The sequence below is a fragment of the Equus asinus genome, chromosome 14 (genome assembly GCF_041296235.1).
Source record: "Equus asinus isolate D_3611 breed Donkey chromosome 14, EquAss-T2T_v2, whole genome shotgun sequence".
Taxonomy (NCBI): domain Eukaryota; kingdom Metazoa; phylum Chordata; class Mammalia; order Perissodactyla; family Equidae; genus Equus; species Equus asinus.
The window spans coordinates 4,014,906-4,039,737 of NC_091803.1; the positions used below are offsets into that span (position 1 = coordinate 4,014,906).

The 24,832-nt window shown below is 52.7% G+C and overlaps 1 protein-coding gene across 6 annotated transcripts in view; it reads right to left on the bottom strand.

Annotated features, from left to right (window-relative positions):
• The window catches only part of MMD2 (monocyte to macrophage differentiation associated 2), a 47,084-nt gene extending 22,834 nt beyond the window's left edge, over positions 1 to 24,250 (bottom strand). For 4 of the 6 annotated variants that reach the window (XM_044747427.2, XM_070484142.1, XM_070484145.1 and 1 more), the window contains exon 1: positions 24,075 to 24,250. In XM_044747427.2, coding sequence (XP_044603362.2) covers positions 24,075 to 24,121 — 47 coding nt within the window. In that variant the 5' untranslated portion in view covers positions 24,122 to 24,250. Of the gene's footprint in view, positions 1 to 22,581; positions 22,733 to 24,074 lie in introns of those variants that run through there. The other 2 variants (XM_070484144.1, XM_070484143.1) reach the window with 2 other exon arrangements.
• Positions 24,251 to 24,832: the final 582 nt, after the last annotated feature.

Sequence of the window (24,832 nt, forward strand, 5' to 3'; positions counted from 1 at the left end):
ATTGATCATGAAAAGTAGAATTTTCAACTTTTCATGATCAATTAAATTTTTTCATTGGCTCTCCCACTGCCCACAGGACAACGGCCATATTTTCCAATACGTTTTCAATTTATTGACTGTGGAATCAGATGGATGGGTAGGTGAGTAAGTAGGTAGACAGGAAAGGGCTTCATAGATAAATAAGTAGATAGGTAGATAGATGTCTGGATGGATAGATGGATGGCTGTCTGGATGGATGGATGGATGGATTAGGGGTGGAAGGATGGAAGGATGGATGGATGGATGGATAGAGTAGGGATGGATGGATGGGCGGAAGGATGGATGGATGGGTGGATGGATGGATGGATAGATAGAGTAGGGATGGATAGAAGGATGGATGGATGGATGGATGGATGGACGGATTAGGGATGGATGGACAGATCAATGGATGGATGGACAGATCGATGGATGGATTGGGGATGGACGGATGGATTAGGGATGGATGGATGGATGGATAGATAGAGTAGGGATGGATGGAAGGATGGATGGATGGATGGATGGATGGACGGATTAGGGATGAATGGATGGACAGATCAATGGATGGATGGACAGATCGATGGATGGATTAGGGATGGATGGATGGATGAACGGATTGGGGATGGATGGATGGATGGATTAGGGATGATGGGTGGATGGATGGATGGACGGATGGACAGACTAGGGATGGGGCATGTTGGGATGGATAGAGGATGAGGAGTGGAGAGATGAATGGATGGTGTCTTAGTTTGGGCTGCTATAACAAAATACCGTAACTAGGTGACTTAAATAAGAAAATTTATTTCTCATAATTCTGGAGGCTGAGAAATCCAAGATGGAGGTGCTGGCAGATTCAGCGTCTGGTGAGAACCCTCCTCCTGGTTTGCGCATGGCCACCTTGCTGGTGTTTCCTCACATGGCAGGGAGCTCTAGGGTCTCTCCCTCATTTTTTAAGGGCCTTAATCCATCATCAGGATCCCACCCTCATGACCTAATCTAACCCTAATACCTCCCAAAGGCCCCACCTCCAAATACCACCACATTGGGGGTGGGGCCTCTACATATGGATTTAGGGGGACACAAACATTCAGTCCACAGCATTCCACCGCTGGTCCTTCAGATTTACGTCTTTCTCAGGGGCAAAAGACATTCATCCCATCTCAACGGCCGTGAAAGTCTTAACTCATTCCAGCATCAACTCTAAATTCTAAAATTCCAAAGTCTCATCTCAAGACCATCTAAATCAGATACAGGTGAGATCTCATCCTGAGGCAAAATTCCTCTTCAGCTGTTTCCCAACCTGGGAAACCAGACCAATTATGTGCTTCTAAAATACAGTGGTGGGACAGGCCTCAGACAGACATTCCCATCCCGAAAGGGAGAAAGCAGAAAGAAGGAAGGAGTGATGGATCCCAAGCAAGTTCAGAACTTAGCAAGGCAAGTTCCTCGAGATCTTAAGGCTCGAGAATAATCCTCTGGCCCGAGGCTCTGCTCTCCAGCCCCCTGGGGTGACGGCATCACCCCGCCCCCAGCTCAGGAGGTCGCCCCACCCCTGAGGCACTGAGCAGGGGTATCCTGGCCAGCAAAATCAGAGAGGTGACCCCATCCTTTGAAACCGAGGAGGGACCACCCTGTCTGCAGGCCTGTGGGGGGAGCAGCAGTCCTGAGGACATCTAAACTGCCTTCGTCATCGTCCTTCCCCTTTCTTGAGAAACAGCACATGTGCAGCGTTCCTTTATCTGGCCTAGTCTTCTTAGTCCCTGATGGTTTAATCCCCTTTCTGTTCCTGGCTTCAGCTGAGACGGCTGATGACGTCCGTGGTTCCCACCCATACTAATCTCCTGATGAAACGGGGGGCTGGCCTCACCTTGGATGTTCTCTTCTGAACACAAGTCCTCACTTTTCACAGTATAGACAGGCTGAGAATGTTCTAAATCTTTACATTCTGGTTCTTTTCTGCTTAACAATTCCTTCTTCCATTCATTCCTCTCTTCTGGCATTTACCATAAGCCGCCAGAGGAACCAAGCCGCTCCGTCAACACCTTGCTGAGGAATCTCCTTAGCTCAACATCCAATCTCACCACTTGCAAGTTCCACCTGCCACAAAACACTAGGACACAATCAGCCAAGCTCTTTGCCACGTCACGAGAAGGACCACCTTTTCTCCCCCGTCCAATGACATCTTCCTCATCTCCTTCTGAGACCTCATCAGAAGGGGCTCCGCCATGCATATTTCTACCAATGTTCTGTTCGTGATTGTTTATGCATTCTCTTTCTTTCTCGCAGCTCTGGAGGCCAGGAAACCCAGGATGGAGATGCCGGCAGACTCAGTGTCTGGTGACAGTCCTCCTCCTGGTGTGCAGATGGCACCTTCTCACTGGCTCCTCCCATGGAGGAGAGAGAGCTCCGGGGTCTCTTCCTCTCTCCATCAGGGCACTAATCCCATGAGGAGGGCCCCACCCTCATGAGCTAATCCAATCCTAATTACCTCCCAAAGGCCCCACTTCCAAATACCATCACGCTGGGCATTGGGGCTTCAACACATAAATTTCGGGAAGACACAAACAATCAGTCCGTAGCAGATGGGTAGGTGGGTAGGTAAATAGACAGGACAGATAGGCAAATGGCTTGATACACAAATAACTAGATAAGTAGATACACGTCTGGAAGGACGGATGGGTGGATGGATTGGGGATGGATGGATGGACAGATGGGGGGATGGATGGACGGACGGGGGATGAGAGGATGGGGGAACAGATGGGAGGATGGGGGGATGGGGAATGGAGGGAGGGATGGATGAGTGGATGATGGATGGATGGGGAATAAATGGATGGAGGGATGGAAGGATGGAAGGATAGATGGATGGATGGATGGATGGATGGGGAATAAATGGAGGGATGCAAGGATGGAAGGATGGATGGATGGATGGATAGATGGATGGACAGATGGAAGTTTGGATGGATGAATGGGGAATAAATGGAGGGATGGAAGGATGGAAGGATGGATGGATGGAAGTTTGGATGGATGGATGGATGGGGAATAAATGGATGGAGAGATGGACAGGTGAAGACGTAGGTAGATAGGAGAGAGAGGCACATAGCTTGGTAGAAAAATAAGTAGATAGATAGGTAGATAAGCAGATGTCTGAATGGATGGGAGGATGGTTGGCAGAAAGTCTGTTTCTCCTCTCTCCTTCCAACACGAACCCCGGAACACTTTTAAGTGTTTCCTTCTGGTAAATTATGCTTTGCTGAGGCTCAGCTTTGTAGCTAATACGGTGCTGGATTCCCTCAGGGTGCCTGTCCCAGTCCCTTATTAAGGTGGCCCACGCTCGGGCTTCTCAGGTTTGGAACAGGCAGTGGGGCGCAGTGCGGGGGCAGATCTGAGTGAACTCAGCGAACCCTCCAAATGCAGGGGCTGTCACGATCACGTGATGCTAACTACAGTCTCCCAGTTTCTCAGCGACACACCCCATCCTGCCCCCTTCTCTGTTGCACGTGCAGCCATGGGTCCGTCCTGCGGAACCGACCCTATCGGATCTGCCAGCCTCCTGCAGGGCAGCTCAGAGACTTAACTCCATGCTCACAGCACACCAGTGAAGGTGCTTTCAATCTGTAAAGGGCTGTCTGTCTGCTGCCCTCCTCAGACGAGGTGGAGCTAGGCCTGGGGAGCTCCTCTTCCCCAAGGGAAAACCTCAGCTCCCTGAGCCTCTGCTGTGGCTTACACCCGCCTTGCAGCATCTACTGAGCACGCATTAGCGTTTATAATCACGATCGGCCACTCCGGGGGCAGAGAAGCTAGATTCCATCCCGGCTTCACCCCTTGCCGGCTACATGTCCATCTCCAAGTTACTGAAGCTCTCTGGGCCTCGTTTTCTCATCTGAGCCGTGGGGATAACATCTGCACGCACCTCAGAGGACTATAAAAGGATGACATGGGTTAATCCGTGCACGGCTCCCAGCACACTTGACATCTGACCGACGTTAATGATTCTGGGGCTATGACTCCTCATAGCTGATGACAGACATCCTATTCTTAGCTCCATTCGACAGCTGAGGAAACTGAAGCCCATAAAAATCAAATCAACACTCGTGGCACAAGAGCCGGGAAAGGACAGAGCCAGGATTTCAGCCCCGGCCTGTCTGACCTCGAAGCCTGCGCTCCAGGAGGGGACGGACGTCTGCCCCGTGGAGGACGAGACGTGATATGGGAAGCCCCCTGCACACAGTAGGTACTCAACACATGCTGGTCCCAGTACCTCTGGAAGAGGTGTACGATGTGTAGAAGTAAGGGAAAAAGGAAGCTTTGCTTTAGAAATCGGGCTCACCACTTCGCCCCATCAGGGTGGCCATCATCAAAAAGACAAGTGTTGGTGACGCCGTGGAGAAACTGGAACCTTGTGTGCGCCTGGTGGGAGTGCAAAGGGTGCAGCACTGTGAACTGTGCAGCTGGTCCTCAAAAAACTGAACACAGAATGACCATATGATCCAGCAATTCCACTCTCGAGTCTACGCCCCAAAGAACTGAAAGCCGGGACTTGAAGAGATCCTTGCTCCCCGATGTCCACAGCAGCATTATTCACAAGAGCCACAAGGTGGAAGCAACCCCAGCATCCACTGACAGATGAATGGGCAGGCAAAGTGTAGTCTATGCATACAATGGAATATTACACAGCCTTAAAAAGGAAGGAGATCCTGACACGTGCTCCAAATACAATTTTATGTCACGTGTAGTTTACCAAAAAAATTCAGGCCACAGGCAAATCTATGTCCTTACAAAGACCCCCTGTGAACACGTCAGCAAGGAAGTGACAGGTGCTGGGTCTCAGCTGCGTGGTCATCACCCCCACCCCGGAACCCTGGGCTGCTCCAGACACAGCTGCATCACCGCCTCGCAGGGCAGATGCGGCTGCACACAAGAATCACCAGGGTAGACCTGAAAAATCCCGACGCCCAGGCCGCATCTCCGACAATTAAAACGGAACCGCGAGGGGAGGGACCCGGGCATCGGCATTTTTGAAGCTTCCCAAGTGATTCCAGTGTGCTGGCAAGGTTGACAAGCAGTGGGCCCAAGGAGGAGCCCAGCAGGGAGGGGACGGGGGGCCCCACCTGGACAGGTGCCACACATCAGGGATGCCACGGGACCCCAGGACCACCAAACGTGCACCGGGCTCAGCCAGGGCTCACGTGCCGACTTTGACGGGCTGGCACAGGCTGCCTGCAGTGCTGTGTTGCAAAGAAGAGTGACTCTAGGTGTGGCAGGAGAGGGATGCTGTGACCGTGGGCATGGGGCAGGCAGGAGGCAGCCCTCCCTGGTGGGAGAGTTACCCGAAAGCCTTCACAACCCTCCTTCTCTCTGGACCTCATGATGCCATCAACCGAGCAGGGCCCAGATTGTGGTTGTCATTTCACACAGGGATTCAGAGAAGGGAAGCCACAGATAGCAGGAGTGTGGCTAAGACTGGAAGCCAGACCTTCTGACTCCAGGTTCACACCTCTCACCCCACCCACGGCCCCCTCCAGCCCTGTCCGTGGTCCTGATGGGAAGGGTTCTGCCATCACTCTCTACATGATAGTATAACCGATCTGACCATCCTCTGCAGGATGGAGGACTGGCTGTGGATCTGGAGGCAAAGGAAGGGCAGGGACGGAGCCCTTTCCCAGTTCCTGAAATCCCCACCTCATCGGCCAGTGGTCAGAGCACCCCGGCCACAAGTTACCCACGATCCCCAGTCCCCCTGAGCCCTGCCTCTGTCAGTCCCTCCCACCTTGGAAAGTCCACAGCAAGACTCCCAGGTCTGTGGCCCAAGGCAGAGCATGAGTGCCTGTGCCAAGGCCAAGAACAAAAATGCCAGGCAGCTTCTGCATGGGCTAGAAGACCCTGTCTTCCAGGGGGATCTACTTCCTTGGGTCCTATCGCTGACTCAGTCCCTACAATCCTCCTCACCCTAGGAAAGCTCTCTCCAAGGCCCAGAGTCATCATGCCCCTGGGCCTTCCACACATTGTTTCTTCTGCTTGAAAATCCCTTTCTCTCTTCTCTCCAACTGGCAAACTCCTATTCAGCCTTCAGAACCCATGGCAAAAGGCCCCTCTCCTGAAAAGCCCTTCCTTGATCGCTACCCTCACACTCCCATCCAGACTGGGTCATAAACTGCCTTCTCTCCCCTCTAGGCCACCGCACAAGTCATTTGCTTGGACTCTCCTTCCCTCTTTCTCTTCCTGGAGCACTCCTGGGCAGAGAGACGGACTCTTTCCTCTGGACTCCCACAACTGCCCGTGCAACCCCTATCATAGCACATACAATATGTATTTGGGAGTTTCTGGGTCTGCTTCCACGCCTAGACTGCAAACCAGGGGACTGGCCCTGATTTATCTTTGCCTTCCTGGTACCAGTGATACCAGCCTACAGCAAGGTTGACATGAGGGAAGCCGTGTCGTAACTTAGAATAACCTCTGACCAACCCGCCCACATCGTGCATGTTTTAACTTGCACGTAGCCTAAGTGAGTTTTTTAACCACCCTCTGGGAAATACGTACGTTCTGTAGATACCTCCCTGTAGAGATAAATATTAGCTCTGTTCTTTGAGTTTCTCAGGAATACGCCGACCTCCTCGAAGAAACACATCTATGCTGACATCCATCACCGATGACACCTGAAAGGCCTGGGGTGGGGCTCCAGTCCCTGACGCCAGATGGTCAACAATCCCAACCCCTTCCTTTATAGCCCGCTGGCCCTACATAACTGCTGAAACCTTGTGCTTGAGTAAGATGGTCTTCGGGACATGAGTCCACCATCTTCCGATTTTGCTGGCTAATGGAATAAACCCCTTTCTCCACCACCAACTAGTCTTGCAATTGATTTGGCTTCAGGGTTGGGGCGAGCAGAACGAGCCCTCACTCAGTTACACCGATGCAGAGCCGTGCACGCAACGGGTAAGGCCCGGCCAATAACTGAACACTCGATCCTCGGAGCACTGCTTAAGTCGTTCAGACTCAAGATAACAAGTTAGGCACAGTTAGAATTTTTGGAATGGACAGACTCCTGAGACATGGGTTAATCCGGCCAGAACAAGTGGCTTGCCCAAGGCCACACCATCCTAGGGGTGGGGCCAGTTTGCCGACTGGGACAAGCAGAAGGAATGAAAAGAAGCACCAGAGGAGAGACGGGGAGAGAAGGGCGGGAAATAGTATTTTTTTCTTTCTATTTCTGTGTTGTTTGACTGGCTACCATGTCCATTTACTCCTTTAGGAATCTTTTAAAAAAATAATAAAAAGAAAACGTTTTAAATATGGAAATCAATGTTGGAGACCAGACGTTCTCGAACCGGCCACATCCTAGTTGGGAGCGGGGAGCGGCCGGTGCCAAAGAGAGTCCTGGAAACCACCCAAATGCCCATCCGGGGCAGAATGGAAATAAACGGGGGAGATTCACACAACGGGACACCAGACGGCGATAAGAATGAGCAAACGACTGCTTGCAGAAAGACGGACGCATCTCAGATACGACGCCGAATGGCAGTATCCACTCCTGGATCCTATGTATATAAACTTCAAGAACTGGCACCAGGGGCGTTTGAGGATAAAAGCCAGGGTGGTGGTCACCCTTGGCAGTGACTGGAGGGGGCATGAAGGGGTTTCTGGCGACCAACAACGTCGAGCATCTTGATCCGGGTGCCGGTTCCACAGGTTGCTCACCTGGAGTCGTGATGGGGAGGCTTTCCCGTACGTTACACTCCACTGAAGGGTTTAAAGATGGACAGGCTGCTGCTGGGCTAGATCTGAAGAAGGAGCGCTTTCAAAACCACCGCCCTGGGGTCTCTACAGGCAGCCGGGGGCAGCATTTCTGCCCCAGGGCAGGGCTTAAGCTTGCTGACCTGCCTGTCCCTCCCTGACCCCATCACCTGGGCCCCATCCCTGCTGGTCTCCCCTCCTGCGTCCTCCCCAGGCCCAGCCTCAGAGCTGCGATTTCCCCCTCTCCTTCTGGCCCTGGGCCTGCCTGGGGTCTGTCATAGCCCCTGGAGAAAAGCCGGCCTCCCTCCCAAATGAGCCCGGGCCCAGGAGAACGGCTGTGGCCGCCCCCTCCAGGCTGGGCCCGTGCCTGGTGGCGGTGGCCTGAATCCCCAGCGCTGAGGACTAAAGAGATTTGTCCAGGAGACAAAGGGGGTCTGTCCGTCTGTCCCACAGAGGCTCCAAGCTGGCCCCGGGCCCTCAGAGCCTCTCCCCCTCTCCAGCTCAGCCCCGGCTACTCTTTGTGTCCATTCATGAATTCATGGCTCCTCCTGCATGGCAGACAGCATCTTGGCTCAGCCTTTGGGAAACAGAGTGGGGAAAAAACAGTCCTTGGGCTGGCGCCACGTTGGAATGGAATGGCTGTGAGATCAAAATCCCCGGGGGGAGAGAGCCGGGGACAGGAAGGGGAAACTGAGGGAGGGGTGGGAGGGGCTGAGGCTGGACCGGGTGCTAGGTGCAAGGAAATCCCACATGGTCTGTAGGAGAACACAGGTCTCAGCCAGGCTGCACGTGGCATTCCACGTGAACGGCGCCCCCTGGAGGTGTGCAGCTGATGGTACTGACCCCGAGGACCCTCCCCGTGCCTCCCTGGGGAATCTCCTCTCCTCTGGGACAATGAGAGTCCACATCTCTAAAGCAGGGCCACCCCCTCCTCCCGGCCTCACAGGAAGCTCCCGCAAGATAACAGTGAGATGCTGCCATGGAAACCCAGACTCCTGAACCAGTAACCCCTGGGGTGAGGCCCCCACCTCTGCAATTTTTATAACAAGGGGCAGATGCAAGCCCGAGTGGTCGGCCCACAGCCCTCAATGCTGTGGGTGCCCAGCTGCTCCTCGGCATTTGGACCCCACAGCCGCACGCCCCAGGCCTGAGCGCTCTGGCTGCAGAAGCAAGGTGGGGCCTTCGCCCTGCGGCTGCAAGCGCCCGAGAGTTAGTGCCGCAGGACGCAGCCTCAACAGCGACTCACGGAGAGCTGACGAAGACCCCAGCCCACCCCAGCCCTCTGCCCTCAGTGGGAAGAATTCCGAGCCATCTTCCAAGCAGAATTAGGCTCCAGGTGCCCACGGTGCCAACTTGCTTCTTCATAAACCCTTCAGGGGGGCTGCGTGCCCCTCCCTGTTCTCACTCCCCCATTTTCCCGTTGATGAACCTTGGGGTCACCTCTCAAACACGCTGCTTGCCCTTGAATCCTAGTCTCGGGGTCTCCTTCTGGGGAAACCCAAACTAAGGCAGATTCTCAGGAGCCAAGAGCAGGACCTGCTAATACGGGGCAAGCAGGCAATATTGCTTCCGAATTACTCCAGTCCCACGTGAGGATGCTGCCGACTCCAGGGGCTTGTTGGCACGGCACTTCACAGTTTGGAAGCTCCTTCACTCCCCCTGGCTCCACGGGCGGGGCCGGGGCGCGGTAGCCAGCCGAGGGTGGGACCCACATTTGTTTTCTTCCCAATGCCTCTGGAAGGGACAGGCCACGGCCCCGCCTGCCCTCGCTCTCCTAACACAGCGCCCCGTGGCCTCCCTGCCACGTCTCAGTCCCCACATTTCTCCTCTCCCTGAGGACACGATGGGGTTACCATCCAGAACATTTCCCGTGAGCTCACAGAACCACCACCATCCTCCTCACAGCGAAGGCACCGGAACACACCTTCTAAGAGGTGCATCCCAAACGGGAATCCACTGGGAGGAACTTCATGAAGAAATTCAGCAACATCCCCCACCCACCCCCAACGGGACCTTTAGCCCTGGGCTCGCCTGGAGGGAGCATAAGCAGCTCTAACTCCGGAGATGTAGGGACCGCCTTCCACAGCCATCCTCCTGCCGGAACGCTGGGGCATCCTGCAGCAGCTGATCCTTCCACGAGAAATAGTGTTCTCCCCGCTCAGACAGGTCCCTGTGAAAGAAGTGGCCGCTCCGGGACCCGTGGAACATGGCAGGGGCCTTGGAGTGGCCCATTCCCACCAACACAGGGCCACATGCCCTGGCATAGCCTACAGCCACAGACCATAGCCAATGGCCCAGGGTCCAGGGTACCATGTCGGAGCAGGGTGGAGCCGTGGAAATTCCAAAGCAGGGGGCCCTGGGATATGCTGAAGCTGGTTTTCAGCCCAGCTCCATCCCCTGTGATCAGGATTCAGGCATCCATTCCTAAACAAGGCAGCTCCTACTGGGAGAAAGAGATGCTCCCAGAGACCTACGCGTTTCTGAGGCAAAATGCACACACATGCATGCATGCACACAAACACACACATTGTGCACGCAACCCCGGGGGCTCATGGAGCCCAAAACACCATCCACACATCCTAAGAATATTGACACTACAAGCAGACCGATCCGTTCGTTCCCCACGGGGCCTTTCTTTGGAAGCCACGAACCTTCTCTTTTGTCTTGGATAGTAACGCGGATCCACCCACTGGGTGCGCTGTGTGCAGAGAGGTTCAGGAGTGAGAGTCTTCATCAGAGAGGATCCTGGAAACCACACAACTACAGCCGCTAAGGAAGTCATTGATTCAGACAACGATAACCAACGAAGCGAGGACCATCGGCAAGAGGTTGCTAAGCAACGGCATCTTCAACCCAAGGAGCTGAGCTCCCCAAGATTACCCCGGAGGCCCCAAGATCAATCTCAGCATCACCAGAAACGGGACAGCCAGGCGTCTGGTGCCTCCTGGAGAGACACAATGCGAAGCCTCTTGCCTTTCTTCCCAAGGACGTCGTTGATCCCAAATCGAATCGAGGCTCTACAGCTGTGCTAGCTCAGGGGGCAGCCGCTGGCCACATTCGGCTGAGCCAATGTAAATCCACTAATACTTAATAAAATTTGCAGCCCAGTTCCTCAGTGGCACCAGCCACATCTCAAGTGCTCGGGGTCAGGAACGGTTGCCAACGCTGTCAGGTGTGATAGGGAGCTTGCGGTTATGGAAGACCGCTGAGAGATGGGGATTGAATGATATCATCCAAAATTTGCCTTCCCCAGAGAAAAAGCAAGGAGGCGAAGCGAGTACTTACGGCAAAACGTTCGTAACTGTCAAATTTAGGCTATAAGTGTCAGGGGTTCATTATATCGTCCTCTCTACTTTTTGAACGCAAGTTCATAGGATGGAATGGAATATTTACATAATCTCGAAATACCCCCTCCCTGTGCCCCCCCCCAAATGCTATTAATTACCAAAAGAAACAGTCAGGTTATGGAGAGAAACTTGCCAACCAAGGGATCAAGGTTAACGTCACGCTGAAAGGACAGACCGACGCTGTGAACCCCGGGTTACGAGGCACCGAGAAGGACCAGCATCACTTCTGCAAAAAACACAGAGCCTCAGTCTGATCAGGAGAACAGGTCAAGGACCCCAAATGGAGGCAGAGTCCATAGAACCCCCGGGCTGGATGCTGCAGACGCAAAGGTCTCCAAGACAGAGGAAGGCTAGAGGTGAGTTCTGGGTGAGAGGAAGCTACCCAGACGACGCGATCAGGATCCCAAACCAGATCCGGGATCGGAGGGAACCACGGGAAAGCGGGAACTGGGACAGCAATGGGGCGATGGGTAGAATCTACATGTGGATGCTATTGAACAACATTGTGTCAATGCTAAATTTTTTTTTTCTGTTTCTTCTCACATTTAATAAATTACCTCCATATGTTACCATTTTCAGCCAGGTTTTCTTAAAGGAACTTTTTAAATTGTGGTGAAATACTCATAGTGTAAAATTTATCCTTTTCATCATCTTTAAGGGCACAGTTCAGCGCAGTGCGTACATTCCCATTGCTGTGCAACCATCCCCACCATCCATCTCCAGAACTTTCTCCTCTGCCCAAGCTGACACTCTGTCCCCATTAACACGGACTCCTCATCCCCCTCCCAGCCCCTGGTGACCTCCGTTCCACTTTCTGTCTCTATGAACTTGACTCCTCCAGAGACCTCAGATAAGTGGAATCATACGTGACTTGTCCTTTTGTTGATTAGCTTATTAGCACGATGCAGTAATAGCATTTTGTTCATCAGCATAACGTCCTCAAGGTTCATCCATGTCACAGCATGCGTCAGAATGTCATTCTGTTTGAAGGCTAAATTTCCTTTCTTTAATCTCATTCCGTAAGAGCGTCCTGGTTCTGCAGAAACACGCACGGAGGTTTTGGTGCATGCAACCTCCCGCAGTCAGGGAATGAGAGAAGCAGACCTCCCCACGTAGCTCCCGCGCCTCCAGCCTGCTCCCCTGTGCCTCTGCATCCCAGAAAGCCCCCACTTGTTTACTGCTGTGATGGTCTCTGAAGGAGCCCCTCCCATGAGTTCCTCTCCTTCTGGAACCCATGCCACCCTCAGCGGAAGACCTTCAATGGCGTCCCGGGGCCCACAGGAGAAAGGCCAGCTGCTGGGTGCACCCCGGGGTCCTTGGGGGCCAGACCCAGCATCCTCCCCACTGCCCAGTCTGAGCCCCAGCCTTGCCAACTCCTCCCTAGGCATCCCTGCGCTTCCCCCTCCATGCCTCTCTCATGCTCTGCCCTCTTCCAGGAATTCCCCGCCCCCCCTCACCCCCTCCCCACACCTCCCCACACCCGCCAGCCTCCCTGCTGAACTCCTATTCATCCTGAAGGACCCACCCAAATGCCTCAAGCTCTCCGCAGCTTCTCCTGTCCAATGGCGGGTAGTGGTGGGGTTTGTCCATCCAGCATCTGTCCTCTCTCAATCTCATAACAGCAACCACTTTTGGTTTCGGCCACCCCTTCTCTCCTCCCCCTCCATCGAGTTCAAGTGGGGCAGTACCCCACTCCCACCCCAAGCCATGCCTGACTCCCAAACTCCAAGCTCCAAAGGAAGAGCTGTGATCTAGACCTGGTGGAGTCCTTCCCCGACCCTGGTGACAGACTCGAGGATGGACGTGTAATCCAAGCCAGGACAAGGAAGCTCGATTCCAGGAGAGTGGTGATTCTGTGGGGAAAAAGAAACTCTCCATCCACAAGGGCTGTGAGCAGTCCAGAGAATGGAGCCACCTGGGGAAACAGCACACAGATGGAGAGAGATGGCCTGGGTTCTCCTTGAGACCCTGGATCCTGTTGAACCTGAACCCACATACTTTTCATTTCTGAGTACCAACATTTTTCTTTTCCTTTTTTCCCTTCCTTCTCCTCCTCCTCCTCCTTCTTTCTCTCTTTCCTCCTCCCTCCCATTCTTTGCTTCCTTCCCTCTCTCTTTCTTTGTTTTTTGCTTTAAGCCAGTTCAGATTGAAGCTTCTGTTACTTATAACTGGAAGTCCCAAATTCACCCTTAAGACCCCCTCACCTAGGCATTCAAGCATAAAGCATACCTACATTTGCAGCATATTCATTCATATCTCAATTATGCATTTGTTCACAGGGTATGATTAGCAGACTCAGTCCTCCCCCAGACTATGAGCTTCTGGAAAGGAGGAGGCAAGCTCTGCAGAGGATTCACTTTTTTTTTCCAAAGCTTTTTTTTTTTTTTTCATTAAGATTATGATAGTTTACAGCCTTGTGAGATTTCAGTTGTACGTTATTGTTAGTCATGTTGTGGGTACACCACTTCCCCCCTTGTGCCCTCCCCTGACCCACCCTTTTCCCTGGCAACCACCGATCACTTCTCCTTGTCTATATGTTAACTTCCACCTATGCGTGGAGTCATATAGAGCTCGTCTTTCTCTGTCTGGCTTATTTCGCTTAACATAATACCCTCAAGGTCCATCCATGTTGTTGTGAATGGGACGAGTTTGTCCTTTTTTATGGCTGAGTAGTATTCCATTGTGTATATATACCACATCTTCTTTATCCAATCATCAGTTGATGGGCACTTAGGTTGGTTCCACATCTTGGCTATTGTGAATAATACTGCAATAAACATAGGGGTGCATGGGACTCTTGGAATTGCTGATTTCAGGTTCTTAGGATAGATACCCAGTAACGGGATGGCTGGATCATAAGGTATTTCTATTTTTAACTTTTTGAGAAATCTCCATACCGTTTCCATAGTGGCTGCACCAGTTTGCCTTCCCACCAACAGTGTATGAGCGTTCCTTTTTCTCCACAACCTCTCCAACATTTGTCACTCTTGGTTTTGGATATTTTTGCCATTCTAACGGGTGTAAGGTGATATCTTAGTGTAGTTTTGATTTGCATTTCCCTGATGATTAGTGATGATGAGCATCTTTCCATAGGATTCATTTTTGCACCCAGCCCCTGCCTCTCAACAAGGTGTCTGAATGAATCAATGGACCAGCTAACCAACTCTGGGCGCCCAACCAGTGGACAAACATGGAATGCCCACCACATGCCAGACCACGTTACCCCCCAGGGGACGCATGGTTCAAACAGCCCCCAGCCCACCCCTGCTCCAAGCAGCTTGCTGTCTGGCTGGGGAACAGTGGGCAAAGACGGGGGACCTGCCATACCCTCTCCTGCTCAAGTCCTGGGACTTGGGAGAAACGTGAAAGGGTGGGCTGCATCTGGATGAATCTAAAGGTGCGTTTCTGCACTGCCGCGGGAGTGGGGTTTCTGGACCACTCTCACTTCCTGTATCTCCCCGCAAATCTGTCAGCCCAGGTTCTCAGTCGAGGAGGAGAGCACCAAGCTGAGGCCGGCCAGTGCTGAAAGGACAGCTCCTTCGACACCCAGCAGGGCAGCAGGTGCCCCAACCCTGCGCTGCATCAGCCCCTCATTTAGTTGGCACCCACTGTATGCCAGTTTACATGCATCTCCTCACCTCATCCTCCAAACAGTCCTATGGGGAGCCTCTCTACCCCTGTTTCACCCATCCCTGCACCGCACACTCTCACCTGGCCACATCCCCACCAAAATTCTATTATCTCGTTATCTGTCTGTCGTCTGCTTCTCACACTAGAGTGCAAGCTCCAGGAAGGCAGCCCTGTGTCCCCAGCACCTGGGCCAGTGCCTGGCATGTCATAGGCACTGGGCAATTGTGGCCTGAATTAATGAACAAATGGAAGACAGATTTCTATGTGGGGGCAGCCAAGTGTCCACAGTGAGGGTGGTCAGTGTTTTCTCGGTTGTCTTCACTCTGATCAAACGACACACCCGGCACAGCCCCAACTTGCCTCCCCTCCATTTCCCGCCCCACCGCCAACTACGGACTCCGAGAGAAGCAGCAACTATTACAACACGAGCCGAGAGTCCCAGGGCCCCTCATCCCTCCGAGCCCTCTCTTGGTAACTAGTGTTCCCGCCATCGGGTTGGTGGCAGAGTCGTGGGAGATCCAGACAAGCCCAGCCCTGACCCCTCGTGACCTTGGTGTTTCTTCCAGCTGGACATTTTGAGAGGAGGGGAATCCTCACCGTCTGGAGGAAGAAGACAGCTCAGCATCTTAGGTCTGGTGTTCGTGATCTTGCAGCTCAGTTTCCCTGAACAGTGGGACCTGAGGGCCTAAGTGCTTATCCCCAAGACGAGTCTTTCTCCCGGTGAATCCTAAGGACAGTGGGTCCCCAATGACCCTGCTTCATTCAGAGTGATTCACTGTCCATTCTGTGACCACCCAGGCCCCTCCGTGGGCCAAAGGGACACATCCCACACTCTGGCAAGTGCATGTACCTGGTCCATCCCTCATGCAGTGATGGAGGACCTGAGTCCCAGGGAAACTAAGTAACCAGCTCAAGGGCACCAGTAGGTGAGCAATAGGACCGAGATGGACAATGCACTGTTGGAGCGCTTACTCTGCGCCAGGCTCTGGGACAAGCACTTGCCATGCTTGAGCATCTAGTCCTCCAAACAACTCTACAATGAGAGTCTATTATTTTGTCCATTTTACAGATGAGGAAGCTGAGGCTCAGAGACTCAATCCACCCAGTGAGATTAGTAGGTTAGTAATATTATTACTTCCATTTCTTCAGAAGAGGAAACCAAGGCACAGAGAGGTCATACAACATGCCTAAGATCACACAGCCAATAAGTGGGGAAGGAGGGGTCTGAGGCAAACCCAAGTGGTCTGACACCACAAGCCACACATGATGCCATTCTAATTCCAAGTCCCCAAGTATTTACTATGTGCTGTCCACTCTCAGGTCACATGGAGAAGACACACTTGCCCTCTCCACTGCCGCCAGGTGCGTGGGAGGCACAGCCACGGGAGCAATTAGAATAGGATTCAATGAGATGGAGATGCCAAGCAACAGAGAAGAAGGAACTGAAGCCACGAGAAAGCAGAGACTATGAGGCGGCTGCAGGCAGGAGGCAGGGAAAAGCACAGAGATGAGAGTGAAGAAGGCAGACGGTGGAAGCGGAGAATGGGCTCCACGCCGGAGAGTCACATAAACAGGAAGAGCCACCAGCTCTCTAGGTCCCATGGGGCCCTACACGCCCTAAACCCCAGAACGAGTTCACGTGTCCTCCAATTTAAGGAGCGACCTTACCGAGTCATGTGAGCACCGATCCACACTCATACCTCCTGTGAGCTAAGCCGTCACCCTGTGGTCAACTCCGGTGGCCCTCCTGCTCATCCGGCTAAAGATGGCCGGCCCCACAGGGAGGGGGCTGTAGAGGTCTGAGCCTCAGCCTGGGAGCTCTGGCAGCTTGGGGATCGGCCAGATCAGGGACAAGATGGCCGGAGAAGGGCTGGTTCCTTGCAGAGAGGAACTGGCAAGAACTCAGACTTGAGGTCAGAAAGACCTGAGTTTCGAGCTGGGCGTCCCTCTCATCTGCTGGCCGAGCAGCCCCCCATCAGCCTCATCCGTCACATGAGGGGAAGAAGACGAATAATGTCCAGTTCCAGGTTTCAGAGGCACCGGCAAACTGCCTGAGAATTCCCAAAAGAAGCACACGGCAGCCGAGGAACGCCGTGCAATGTTAATAAGTTCCCATTACTCCTGAACTCGAAGCCCCCAAATTCTTCACATGGGCAGCCAGGTGGAGGCGAACTCTAGGCGACAGCGGTTTCATTTTCATAAAATAAGGTTCAATTACAGTTTCAAAAACTCAAATAAAATATTTCAGCTTTACCGAAATACTTTCTGACTTTAAATTTTATACTTATTAATCTTAACTTGCATTTTGCCTTTTGAATTTAATAGAAAATTTTGGATATTTTGGAATAAAAATCACTTAAATTTTTTCAGGTTTTTGCATTTGCTTTAATTTACATGTCTGGAGTTTGTTGTTTTTTTTAAATTACATTTTTCATTTTAATCCTTTAGACCAGTGCTCCCCAAGAGAAATTTCTGCAATGATGGAAATGTTGTCTGTCTGTGTTGTCCCGTTCGGTGGCACTGGCCATCTGTGGCTACTGAGCTCTTGAAATGTGGCTAGTGAGACTGAGGAACTAGCTTTCCAATTTTATTTAATTTTAATGAATTTAGATTTACTTTTAAATAGCCACAGGGGGCTAATGCTACAGCCCCAGACAGCACACTTTTAGTTTATTACTGTTAATAGAACGCAAATTTAGGCAAAAATCTTGAATATGAATAACACAATTCATGATTTTACTGCAATGAAGTCAAGCAAAAAATCAACCATATGACATACACAATAACGAACAAATTACACGTTGCTTTATTTTATTTCTCCTCCCGAAGCATCGCTGGCCCGGTACCAAAGGCCAAGACACCTTGAAGATGTCTAAACTCAGCCGTCTTTGAGACTGGCCAGGCTTCAGTCATACGACGGCCACTGTCTTAGAGAGTGTCCAATTTCGTCACCATACAAGTATATTTGTCGAGAAGGAGGACAGCCCATTTCGTCGAAACACTTGTTAGCTTGATCTTTAACTTTAAACATTCAGACATATGGTATGTGGCCCTCTGCAGGACACTCGCTCCCGCCCTACAAGGGTTTGGGGCGGGCCTGTCAGTGAATGAAGGAGGGAGGCCGAGGCACAGACGGGCCTTCTGAGAGCCCCGCCAGGCCCTGCGAGGGTGTGGGCAGCGGGGAGGACCTGGCATTCGAGTCTCTGTGTCCGGTGATGAGCAGACACTCGCAGGACATCCGGTGCAGGAGGCTCACTCTGCAACTGTTGATAATTAGGATCACAAGGATGATCCCCATGGTTGCTCAGGAGGTGGCAAAGCAAAGAAGAAGGCAGACAAACCCAGGCGTGAGTCCCACCATTTGCTCGATGACCTTGGGCAAACCAAACAGAGATAAAAACCATACTCGCTCACAGGACTGCTACGAATTGGATGAAACGAGCCCTGGCCCACGGGCTCATCTCCCCCTGCTCCATGAAGCCGGGCACTGGCCTGCCCTTTGGCGGCCCAGACAGACAGAAGCACCGGTGCGCCCCTCGCCCCCCAACCCCTTCTCCATCTACGCAGAGACTTCCGAAGGCAGAGGAAGCCTTGCCCAGATGAAAGCATCTCTCTGACAGCCAGTGGGGATTAAGAAACTCACTTTTTACCAACTGCCTCAAATTCTCTCAGGAAAGAGACAGATTAAATGACAGCAATAACCGTGACATAAATAACCACCATGGAGCACCAGCTGTTTACCTAGATGCTTCACATATGTTATCTCAATCACTTAAGAACATTCACGAGGCAGGGGCCGGCCTGGTGGTGCAGTGGTTAAGTGCGTGCGATCTGCTTTGGTGGCCTGGGGGTCGCCGGTTCGGATCCCAGGTGCGGACATGGCACCACTGGGCGAGTCATGCTGTGGTAGGCGTCCCATGTATAAAGTAGAGGAAGATGGGCATGAATGTTAGCTCAGGGCCAGTCTTCCTCAGCAAAAAAAAAAAAAAAAACGAGGAGGATTGGCAGCAGATGTTAGCTCAGGGCTAATCTTCCTCAAAAAAAATAAAAATAAAAAAGGACATTCACGAAACCTGTGACCTTCAGAATTTCAGAGTCCTGGCGAGAGTAGGACTGGTTCTAAGTGGTTTGGAAGGGACCTAAACCCACAGAAGGCCTAGCAGAGCCACCACGTGCTCTACCAACCCCATCCACCAGCCTCATTTACAAGGAGGAAAGCAAGGCTCAGGGAATAAGGTGCTTGCCCCAGAGAAGCCAGCAACGAGGAGGACTCAATCAAAGCATGAGCGCCAAGCTCCTGCCACCTCCCAAGGAGGCCACCGAGGCACAAGCTGGGCCCCGACCTTTGTGTGGCCTTCGGAGCAACTCTAAGCCCCAGGGCAAGAACTGCGCTGTGGGAGCCACTCCCAGTGGGGACCCCTTGACCTGGTCACTGCAAACTGGGCGGTCAGTGAGCATCACATGGACCTTGTGACCCACAGGACTTGGCCAACGCCCAGAACAGACAATGGGTCAGGTAGGTATCGCACAGAGAACTCTCCTGAACACTACTGCAGAGATGTCCCTGAGAGCGTTAGTTACAGAAACGGAATCTGGGAAACAGCCTAAGTGTCCCAAAGTGGGAAATACTAAAATAAAGCAGAGAATGACGATGAGATGGAACGTTAGGCACACGTTAAACGGAGGTTGCAAGTAGTTTTGGAAGACGAAGGAAATAGGATTACAGCAGGTCACATTTTAAAAATCAGGATAAGACGCTAGCTATGGAGTATCCACAGAAAAAAGACTGGAAGGAAACAAACCCACATGTTTAAGAGCGATGATCTCGAGACAGTGGGATGAAGGGCGACTGCTGCTTTCATTTTTATACCCACTTCCCACGATTTAAAAAACAGTCTTAAGGAGTACCTGCTACACTTATGACCGTAACGCTGTTTCACAATGAGCGCTGTTGAAAGTCACCTTGCATGAAGCAAGAGAGGGGACCAATGTCTTCAGAGATTAATTCGCTTGTCCAAAGTCACACAGCCAATATTCATTCAACAGATTTGGGCTGGTACCCACTCAGATGCCAGGTGCCATTCTGGCCCGGAGGAGACAGCAGTGGACACAGACGGAGAGCTGGACTACATTTCCCAGCCTCCCTTGCAGGGAAGTGTGGTCACATGGGTCTCCCCTAGGGAACGTGAGCTCTCTTCTGGGACACTTAGAATTCAGTGTGTTTTTCTTCCCAAGGCAAGAATTAGGACATTGCCAGGACCAGAAGCAGCCTGTGCATCCTTCTTGCCTTCCCTTAAAGGTAACTACTCACCTGATTTTGCAATAACCACTTTCTGGCTTTTTATATACCTTTCTGTGCATTCCTAAATGACACAGTTGGTGTGCCTGGTTTTGAGTGTCCCGTGATGGGATGGGATTCACAGCTTCTTCTGTGCTTTGCTCTACTCCACCTGTCTCTGAGATTTATCCAGACTGTTCCCCGGAACCGGAGTTCATTTTCACGGGGGGGAACTAGTCCCCTGGATGAATACACACCATTCTGCTAATGATGGACGTCACCTTGGCTTGAAGTCTTGCTTACCACGAACAATGCTGCTGAGAAGATTCCTGTCCCCTGGCGCACGTCCCCTGGCACACACATGCACAACTTGAGGGGAGACACCCAAAAGAGAACTGCCCAGTCTTACGACGTGCACATGGCCAAGTTTACATGAAAATTCCTGTCTTCCAAAGCAGTTGCCACAGTACTATCAGACTTCTCATAAGTGAATATAAGAACAGTGTCTCATCATGAATTTATTTTGCATTTCCTAGACCCCCAATGAGAGTGAGCTGTTTGTCTCACGCTTTCTGCTCATTTGTGCTCTTCATCTGCGAAATGACTGTCTTTCTACATATCCTCTTGGGTTATTTGTCTTTTTCTTGTTGTGGCTCTTTATATATTCTGGACATTCATTACTTCTTGGCTAAATGTGTTGCAGATACATCCTTCAAGTTCGGGGCTTATCTTCTGCTTTCTTCCCAGCAATTTTTGATGACTACATATTCTTAATTTTTAATGTAGTCTAGTTTATCCAACTTTTCTTTTATGGTTTGTACTTGTTTATGCCTTCAGAAAATCTTTACCTAACGCAAAGCCCTAAATATATTATTTTATATTTTCTAAAAGTTTTTGATTTTTTTAAATATTTCACTTTTAAACCTTTAATCCAGCTAGAGATGCTTTTTCTGTATGGTGTGAGGTAGGGTTCCAGTTTCACTGTTTCCTTGTGGATAACCAATTGTCTCAGCGCCATTACTCAGTAGACCACCCTTGCTTGGTGGATCAGAAACGTCACTTTTGTCAAAAATCAAATGTCTTTGCGTGAAACTGTTTCTGGCCTCTCTATTCTGTTCCATTGGTCAAGTTGCTTAGCCCTGCACCAACGCTACACTGTCTCTAATTCCTGTACGATAAGTATGTTTCTTGATGAAGACAAACCATTCAAGGACTCTAGTTTAGAATTTAAAGATCAGCTGGTCCAACCATCCAGTGAGAAACAGAGGCTCAGAGAGAGAAAGCGTCTTTTGCAGTGACACACAGCATAAGTAGGAACACCGTTAAGAACTGAATGTTTGCGTTCTCCCCACCAAAAAAATTCATATGTTGAAATGGAATCCCCAGTGCGACGGCATTTGGAGGCAGGGCCTTTGGGACGTGATTAGGTCACGAGGGTGGAGCCCTCATAAACGGGATTGGCGCCCTTCTAAGAAGAGGCCAGAGAGCTAGCTGCTTCTCTTTGTGCCGTGTGAGAATAAACAAGACGTGTGCAGTCTGCAGTCTGGAAGAGGGCCCCCACCAGGACTCGATTGGGCTGCACCCTCATCTCAGACCTCCAGCCTCCAGAACCATGAAAAATAAATTTCTGTCGTTTACAAGACACTCAGTCTACAGTACTTTGATACAGCAACCCGAACGGATTAAGACAAACACCCATCTCTCGCCCTGGAGGATATCCTTATGCCGTTCAGTATGGCGGCCACAGGCCACAGGTGGCTACTGAGCAGCTGAAATACGGCTAGTCCCGACCGTGACTGGCGGTAAGGATAAATATACACCCGATTTCAAAGATCTGCGGTGAAAAGAATAATGTAACGGATCTCATGAATAATTTGTTTATATTGATTACACGTGGGAGTGATAACACTTTGGCTATAAAGGGCTAACAAAAACATATTCAAAATTAATTCCACCTGTTTCTTTTTACCTTTTCATGACGACGAGATGGCATTTTAGCCGCACATTAAACTGAACGGCTGCTAGAAAATTTAAAACGACATCTGAGGCTTGCATGACCTTTTTAGGGAATGGCACTGGTTTATACTATTCAGTTCACTCAATCGAGAAGCCCTTATTAAGAACCTACTTCAGGGACTGCATGGTGGTAAGGGGCGAGCACTGAGGAAGGGAACAGGTATAGCTCTAATCGATGCCCTCTGTTTCCTTAACCGACCCATCACCCATAGAAGCTGTATCAGCCCAAGAATGAAAGCAGCAGCCGACGGTCCAGCCCCCGGCCTAGCTGAGGAGCCCTATTCCAGGTCCAGAGCGGGCAGCACCGGTGTCCAAACCTAGAGATCATTTAGACCAATCCTCCTGTCTTTACAGATCAACCAGCTGAGGTCCAGAGAGGCTGAGACACCTACCCAAGGTCACACAGCAGCGGCAGGACAGGCGAAGACCCACGGCAGAGGCTTCAGAACGCCCTCCCAGCACATCTGCATCTGTAGCCTTGAGCTCTGGGCTTCCCCTCCCCAACAAGCAAACACGCCACCAACTTGCAGCTCACACCAGCGCCCGGGACCCCTGAGAACAAACCTTTGGAAGTCGGAGCGCCGACAGTGGAGAAGATTCCGCAGACTTAACGCTCCCAGCCTCTCCCACCTCCGGCCAAGAGAAAATCCTCAAGAACTCCTCTTCAAGTCCTTCCCCCGCAGCCCCATTCCTGGTGGGCCTCCCCAGCTTTGTGACAATCACAAGGTCCCCAGAAGGAAAGGAGGGTGAGACTGATGGGGAGGGGCCCAGGCCTGCCTCCCCGCCCGCCCTGCCCCCACGTCATGCTCAGCCCTCGCCCGCGTCTGCCGTCAGGCTGTGCTCAGTTTGACCTGAACTTGTAGACACTTCATGGGACCAGGGACCCTCAACAATCCCCCAGTGACACGGAGCCACGGGGCTGAGGATATCAAAAATGATGCCAACCGGGCTCAAACTCACCACCTGCCCACTCCACCCGGGGAGGCGGGAGCCCTGAGGGGGAGGGTAAGAGGGGAGCAGGGCAGGCTGGGTGCCCTCTCCGTGAACCTGGTGCAGGGGCAGGAGGCAGGGGCCCGGGGGGCTGCACTCCCAGAACAGCCGGTGCTCCCCCAAAAAGCCCCCTGGATGCTGATGGGCAACTTCAGGAAAGCATTTTCATGCCAGCTTTCAGGCAACCCACCCCCCAACATCTTAGAGAAATTTAATAATTGTAACCTCCCCCCCGCCCCAGCCCGTAAATTGGGAATCAAAGCGACAGGAGCGTGTCTTCTGTTCAGCAACCCCGTGGGAGTATCTGTCATCACCATTGTAGGACAACAAACAGGCTTGGGGGGACCACGGACCTCATGCTTTGAAAAGGCCAAGATGTAAAGGCAGCCCTTCCTGAGACCTGAGCCTCAGTTTCCCCACCTGAAAAGAGCACTTATCCATTCCTCCTGCTTGCTATGGGGGTGGTCAGGGGTGTTGCAAGGGGGACAGGGGTGGTCAGAGGGGGACAGGATGCTGGGGGTGTGGGGAAGGGGGCAGGAGTGGCACAAGGGCACAGGGGTGGTGGGGGTCTGGGGTCCTGAGGGGGACAGTGGTGGTTGGGGGGACAGGGGTGGCGTCGGGACAGGGGTGGCGCAGGGGGGGACAGAGGTGGTGCGCGCCAACCCCTTCTATCATCAACTAAAGCGCCGGGCAGACCTTGAGCGATTACTCTGCTCCGGGCCCATGCAAAGCGCTTTTCAGAGGCATCTCACTTAATCCTCGCGGGGCCCCGGGCATGGGGCTCTCATCACCCCCAGTTTAGCAGCCCTCGAAACTGTGGTTCAGAGAGGCGGAGCGGCTCCCCTCGGAGGGGCCCCGCTAAGAGAGGTGGCGCTGGGCACCGCGCTGCTCCGGGTCCAGGGCGCAAAGCCGCGCGCGCAGATTCTTGCAGAGACCCCCAAATTCTTCCAACCCCTCCTGGCTTCTTCGGGCCGGGGTTGGGGTCCATTTGTCGCCTGGCATTCTCCAGCTGGTGGGGGCAGCGAGAGAGCCGCGGCCGCGGCCGCCCCCGCCCCCGCCCCGCTCACCTCGCGTACTTGGTCTTCTGGAAATCCAGCAGCCGGGGAGCGAACATCTCGGCCGTTCCATCAGCGTCCGGCCGGCCGGGCCGAGCCGCCGCCGCCAAATCCCGAGCAGATGGGCGGGCGCGCGCCGGGGGGCCTCCGGGCCAATCGCCTTCGGCCCCGAGGCCCCAGCCCCCTCCCGCCTCCCCGTGGGGGCGGCCCCTCCTGCCCCGGCTGGGCTGGTGGCTGGGGGGGCGATGGGGGAGCAATGGGGGGACTAGAGGGGCTTCCGAATGCGGCCCCTTCTTTCTCTCCGCGTGTCCCCGCTGCCCGCAGTTTGGAGAGCGAGAAGATGCCCTGGGCTGGACGGAGCCCCGCTGTCCCCCGGCCCGGGCTGAGCTGCACGGGGAGCCACCACCGCCCGCGCCCCGCCGTGCAGCCCCCCGCGTGGCCAGCCCCACCGCGTACTTGTAGCTCGCGCTCCCCCCCCCCCCCCCCCCACTGCCTCGGTGTGCCTGCGAGACGCGACGGCGCCAGGGAGCCCCTGGGACTCTGAGGACCCTCATGACCCCGAGTCAGGGGCGCACGCATTTGGTCGCCGAATTCCAGCGTACCCAGAGTCTGCCCACTTCCCTTTGCTGCTTCTAGGAAGTCCAGCTTTCTCTTTTAGGAGACCTCGGCCCGGTTATGGGCTCTGGGAAACCCCTACTGGAAGGGGTGACACTCTTGGGGGCGCCTGGAGGCAGGCCAGCCTTCAAAGTGGAAGGACACGCCCCCAAATT